The sequence below is a fragment of the Amphiura filiformis genome, chromosome 13, assembly GCF_039555335.1.
Source record: "Amphiura filiformis chromosome 13, Afil_fr2py, whole genome shotgun sequence".
Lineage (NCBI taxonomy): Eukaryota > Metazoa > Echinodermata > Ophiuroidea > Amphilepidida > Amphiuridae > Amphiura > Amphiura filiformis.
In genome coordinates, this window is record NC_092640.1 from 33,396,185 (window position 1) to 33,402,937 (window position 6,753).

The 6,753-nt window shown below is 38.8% G+C and overlaps 1 protein-coding gene across 1 annotated transcript; it reads left to right on the plus strand.

Annotated features, from left to right (window-relative positions):
* Positions 1 to 550: 550 nt before the first annotated feature.
* Positions 551 to 6,358, plus strand: LOC140167254 (mitogen-activated protein kinase kinase kinase 20-like). The gene is made up of 2 exons (XM_072190595.1): positions 551 to 1,339; positions 5,214 to 6,358. Exon 2 carries the CDS (start codon positions 5,244 to 5,246, stop codon positions 6,063 to 6,065), a length of 822 nt encoding a protein of 273 aa, XP_072046696.1. The 5' UTR covers positions 551 to 1,339; positions 5,214 to 5,243; the 3' UTR covers positions 6,066 to 6,358.
* The last annotated feature ends 395 nt before the right edge of the window (positions 6,359 to 6,753 follow it).

Consider the following 6,753-nt stretch of genomic DNA (forward strand, 5'->3'; position numbering starts at 1 on the left):
AGTACTTTCAAATAGGTTGAATAAACACAAAAGATACAAAAATAGTGCAGCTCTGGACCAGAAGCGCAGCAAAGAAGGCAGCTGAGGGGATTTGGGAGCTGACAGCCTACCGATAAAAGGGAGGTCTTTGGAACTGCAAAAAAGACAAAATTAAGGATCTTTCTTGGCTTTCTGGATGAAAATCGCATCGCCTGAACCCCCCCAAAAAAAAATGCAAGGATTTAGCATTTCAGTTAGGGGTCTTTAGAGCTGAAATGTTCAAAATCAAGGGTCTTTCGACCTTTTCAGGGGAGTCTTTTCAGGGGAGCATACCCTGATGGTCATTTGTATTGAGCGCCCCCCTCCCAGGGACACTGACAATATAATTATATTATGTTACAAACATTTAAAAAAATTTGATTCAAATAAACAAAACAGATGAGTGCAAATAAGGCAGAATAAAAAAAAAATACATGTTTAGCATGCAGGTTTTTTAGCAATAAGGAAGGAAGAGAGGCTTTTTTTTTTTATTGAAAAAATGGTGGAAAAAACCCTATTTGGTCCATTTTGCATACACTACGATACCTGAAAAAAAAAAGCCTTTTTTATTTGGTTTTTCTGGTAGGTTAATTAGGCCCCTCAACTGATCACAAAACTATCCTGAAGTGCTTCTTATATACATTTGTACGGGTTGTAGAAGGCTATATGAACATCTCAAACATCTTCATTTAAAAAGATATAACTGAAATTTTAGGAAATAAAAAGAAAATTTAAGAATTTTCAAAAAAGGAAGCAGGAGGGGACACTAAACATATTTTTTTACTTGGCCCAATGGTGCAGAGGGCCACTGAAACTGACTTTCATAAGAATAAATTCAATGTCATATATTGGCAAATTGGGAAATGGGTTTCCCCAGTTGTATTTTTTAGCAAAAGTACAATAAGGTTAATAAATATAAGAACGCCCCAATATAGTATTGTATACTTTAACTGAAATACAACAGGGAATTCTACTGGGGAATCCCAATTCCATTCCAATATGACTTTGAATTTATTCTTATGAAAAGTCAATGCAATTGCATGAGTCATAGAACAACAATAAGTTGGTTGTTTTGAGTTCTGAGGGTTGGTGTGTGCATATGTAACCATTGGAAATTGCTATTCAAGTGTAACATTATCCAGGCGTTAATGATTCAGCTCCCACTGAAAAGTGTGTTCAATTATTCCACACTTCCCTGTGGTATAATGCTGAAATGGCGTTGTTCCACCAATGTTGTGTGTGTATAGTATAAAATGGATTTTTAACTTCCTCTTCAGGAATAAGTTAATTCTTTGATGATTGACGATTTGGAAGTTTTCAGGTGAGTTGTTGAAAATTTATTATGTAATATTATGTTTTTGATATATGTGTTCAAATAGATATTAAGTTAGTGACTTTGAAAAGGCGAAAATGACAGTTATCATATTAAGGGATCTGGAATGAAGCGTTTACGACAGTATATTTTGTGGGACATGAGAGCACATCAGACATATCAATTGCATTTTAAATCTGAAGAATGTCTTTCTGATATCAAATAATTTTAATTTTGTGAAATTCACCATATTATACAAATTTTATGACAAATTATTAAAATTTGATATTTTTCACATTTTTGATATATAACAGTCCTCGAAGTAAATTTTATAAATCTAATGATATATTCTTAAAAGTGTATGTAGCTGGGAGGAAAAGCCGACGATCAAATGAAAATTGTGACCTTTCATATTGAAGATATGGATTTTTTTCCCAAAAAGACCTAATTTTTTTTTTTTTTTTTTGTTAAAAAATTCCATATCTTCAATACGAAAGGTCAAAATTTTCAATTGATCGTCGGCTTTTCATCCCACCTACATACACTTTAAGTATAAATCATAAGATTTATAAAGTTTACTTCAAGTACTATTAAATATCAAAAATATCAATTTTTAATCATTTGCCATAAAATGTGTATTACATTGCGAATTTCAAAAATCAAAATTATTTGATATCAGAAGGACATTCTTCAGATTCAGAATGCAATTCAATATGTCTGATGTGCTCTAATATCCCACAATAAATCCTGTCCAAACGCTCATACCCCTTCCTTAAGATAGGACCAAAGTATGGCCAAAATAGTAATTGTTTGTCTTCCGCTGCAGACACCAAATTATGAGAACTGGAAAAATGTTTTGCTGTACAAAAAAATGGCTACATGTATAATTTTATCCTGATTTTTCAAAATCCAGCAAAAAGTTTTTGTCTTTTCAGAATTCTCACATTTTCCAAATATATTGTAAAAGTTTTACAAAACTTTGTTCACACTTCTAAACTGGTTTAAAACAAGAAGGATTGTGTAGTAAAATAGGCTTTATACCTGATTAATTCGATTATGAATAAAAATAAAATTGACAATTTAGTTTTTGACTATGATTTCTAGAGGATCATGAACAAATTTTTAGCTTAACTTGTGCACATTGTTGCATTTACCCAACTGGCAATTGGTTGCTGCATGGGTATTGTTTCCCAGTTGATTCTTTCTTTCTTCTGTCAACATTTGCATTTGAAAAGGATGTGCCTTTCAGATGCTGACTTTCTCTTTACACACTTTTTGTAACCCATCAGTATACCAATTTTTCACAAAAAGCACCCGAATTTGCCCAAGTCGTGTGCTTTTAAGGGCACTTTTTGCCCAAATGGGCGCATTATTGGTCTCCACTAAAAACCCACCCATTGATATACTAAAATCGCTGAAAAGGTACTCCCATAATCATGACACATCCCAGATTCCCTGTACACCTTTAACAAGGATGAACCCCCAGATAATCATGGGGTCAAAGACCATGCAGGTGTCACAGAGCTCAAAAGTCATTTTTGCAAGTTATATTTTAATGTTTGTGATTGTGGAAGCATTGAACTAAATATCATCATCAGTCGGCTGCAGAGCAGGCGACTACAAGCTTTCTCCAACTGTTGCAATCTTGGGCAGCGAAACAATTTTGTTTGGCTGCAGCATCCTTCAGTATCTCCCAGGAGGTGCTGTACATACTGTAAGTACAGTGTCCGCGGCCATCCCGGTTTCCTCTTCCCATGTGGTGGAATATAAAGGGCATATTCTTTCACAGGCTCGTCATCTTCAAGGCGCAGTATATGGCCGAGAAATTTGAGTTGATGAATCTTGACTCTGGCAATCAGTGGAGTGGTGTTGGTCAGATTGTAGATGGTTTCATTTGGGATCCGATCCACACGCTTGATGTTTAACATGACTCTGTAGCAAGATGTTGCAAAGGCATTGATCTTGTTTTCCATGTCCTTGGTGATTACCCATGACTCGCAACCGTACAGAAGGATAGTGACACAAGTTGTCTCAAACAGCTTGATTTTTTTTTTTTTTGGCAGGGATGGGCTTCTCCAAAGGCGTTCCAGTTTCCAGAAAGCGGCCCAGGCTAGTGCTTTTCTTCTTTTTAGGTCTCCAACACTAGAGCCCATCTTGGAACCTAAGTACTTGAAGTCTGTGACATGGTTGATGGTGCTACCATAGACTTCAAGTGCTGGCTGGGCGTTACAGTTTGCAGTCATATATTCTGTCTTAGGTGCGCTGATGACAAGGCCTAGATCTGCTGCTGCTGTTGCAGTCCTAGTAAGCTGTGACTGGGCCCAGGCTATAGAAGATTCCAACAGGGCAATATCATCAGCAAAATCCAGGTCATTCAGCATCTTAGCAGGATACCTGCTTGACCGACGTGGGTAGGTAACAATTCCAGCGTCAATTCCAGAAGTTGATTTCTTCAGGAGGTAGTCTACCAGGATAATGAACAGGAATGGTGCCAACACATCACCCTGAAGCACTCCAGTTGTTACTTGGAAAGGCTCTGAGATACTTCCATCTACCATAACGGCACTATTGGAGTCCTTGTAGAGCACCTGGATGGCATTGACCACAACCTTTGGTATTCCATAATGCCGCAGCACTGAAAACATGACGGACCTGTTGATGGAGTCAAAGGCTTTTTTGAAGTCCACAAAAGTGACTGTCAAGGGAAGTTGGTATTCCTTGAAGCCTTCCATGATCCTCCTCAAAATGTGTATTTGCTGAGCACAGCTTCGACCTGATCTAAAGCCAGCCTGGTTGCTTCTCAGTAAAAAGATCAATGTGAGGTCGGATTCTGTTCAGAAGGATCTTGTCGTACACTTTTAGCGCAATGGACATAAGTGAAATACCACGGTAGTTTGTCATGAGAGAGAGGTCGCCTTTCTTTGGTAGAGGAATGATAACATTTGTGACCCACTGGCGTGGCGGTGTCAGCGTTGAGAATACTTCCATACAGAATTTGAGAATCATATCAATCATGCTATCCCCTCCTCCCTGAAGTGCTTCAGCAGTTACAGCACAGTCCAATGCTGCTGCCTTGTTGGTCTTCATGGCTGCTATTGCTTCAACTACTTCTTCACGAGTTGGGGCTCAGTGATAATAGGAAGATCTTCAACAGCTGGTGCAGGAAGTTCTGAAGCTGCTGTGCCACTGTCGTTGTTAAGGAGTGAGCTGAAATATTCCTTCCATTCCTCAAGCAGTTCATGGTCACTGGTTGGGGCTGATCCATCTCTCTTTTTGACTTTTACCCCTTTCCTTGAGTTCTTCCCAGAAAGCGAGTGTATGATTTTCCCAGGTGGTGGTGTAATTCCCCATTGCATCGGCCAGCTTCAGGTCTTCCATCTGCTTATTGAGTGTAGCAAGCTCATCAGATTTATAGGAGTTATTAAGGCTGGTGTTCAAGTTCCTCCATCTTTCTCTAGATTGACGAGACTTTGAAATTGAGTACCGCTTTTTGGCCTCATCCCTTTCAAGTTAAAGTCTGATGGTTGCATCTGATACCCAACTTGGCAGTCCGCATGGCTTTTGCTTTCCAATAACTTCCTCAGCAACTTCACGAACTGCTGTCTCAAAGGTCTCATACCTATCAGAGATGGGTGTGGCATCATCCATGCTCAAGACCTGGAATCTGTTTGTTAGTTCCAGCTGAAATTCCTCCTTTGTATCAGGATCTTGCAACTTCTTCCAATTGAATTTTGGTTTTCCTTGCATAAATAAATAACATTAAATTAATTATGATAAATGGTTGTGTCCAACCTTTTAAACAATTTTTATTTTAAGTGCTATTGTAAGACCCTTCCTCAAGAAATATCTTCTTCAATAAACTTTGGTTAATGTTTTATTTTAGTAAATCTCAACTTCCTGATGATTATTGCAAATGGCTAGAAGCAGTAGACTCCACTCAACCATTAGTGAAACCGACATAGCTTACCATGAATTCATTGATCGCGGTTCAAGTGGTGATGTCTATAGAGCATACTGGAATTCTCCAGATCTAAGTGAAATTGAAGTTGCAGCAAAGAAAATTCCACTACGAAAAGATCAAAGTATTGAAGACCAGTTAGGAAATGAGATAAACTTCCTCCAAAAGTTGGAGCATCCAAATATCATCAAATACTACGGTCAGATCATTACGGGGAACTATGTCGTGATAGTCACCGAGTACGCAGCCAAAGGGTCTTTGTATGACTATCTTAAATGTCAAAGTTCAATTCCATCTGCCCTCAAATTGAAGTGGGCAATCCAAGCAGCCAGAGGAATCAGATACCTCCAGGAGAACAAGGTCTTGCATCGCGACATCAAATCCCCCAATTTTTTGATCACTGCCGACTACAATCTGAAGATTTGTGACTTTGGTATTGCCAAAGATCTAACCAGTACAAGAACGACAGTCACAAGCAGAGGTACTATCAAATGGCTTGCGCCGGAGGTGTTCACAGAAGAGAAACTCTCTCCAACAGCCGATATCTTTATGTATGGAATAGTGCTGTGGGAGTTGGAGACCTGTGAGGAACCGTATGATGGTATTAGTCCTGAAAGAGTTATGTGGCGAGTAGGTACTGAAGGATTACGACCAACGATTCCTGCTACATGCCCTGCTACCATGAGCGATTTGATACAACGATGCTGGGATGACAAGAGATACAAGCGGCCCAAAGTGGATGAGATCATAGAGCAGTTGGAGCGGGTAAGTACATGAATGCATCAATGTGCAGATAGAAAGCAATAGACATGCAGATGATAAAACCCTAATGCTACTAGACCATACAAAACCATACAGCACAAAGCGACTGCAAGACCATGCATCCCACATGATCCGATTGCGCAATCATGCCAAACTACATATAGGCGCGGAAACGTTAGCAGGGCAAAGCTAGAACGTGTGGCTTGCTATAGCCGTTCTGCCGATTGGCAACCATAGGGGTTGCTGGGTCAAATCCCAGGTGAGGAAAACAACTTTTCTCTTTGCCTTCTTTCTAAAAAGACTCTTTACACTTGGGCAAAATGCTGTTTGGGTTTAATGCAGAGATACATTAATAAATATACCAATAAACACACAAATAACATTACAAATATGATTCAAGCCAAGATATAGTTTGATGTGAACATCATGCATTTTCCCAGGGATGTATGTTTTCAGGATTTTTACAGAATTCAGCTTTTTTTTTTGTCCAGATTTACGCAATTTCTTTTATTTTCAGCCCGTTTTGGGTCTTTTTAGCCCGCATTTACGCGCTTTCCCCCCAATTTTCAGGGTTTTTCTTCAGGCTTACTTACATCCCTGTTTTCCAAAGTGAAAAATGCAGCAGCAATTTTGCAGCAAAAGTTATTCCCAGCATTTTCTGCTGTGATAAACATTTCACTGGAAGATTACAGCTGAGAAACAA

Bases quoted from the DNA above. Each gene is read 5' to 3' on its own strand.
- LOC140167254 (XM_072190595.1), top strand. From the start codon at position 5,244: ATGGCTAGAAGCAGTAGACTCCACTCAACCATTAGTGAAACCGACATA.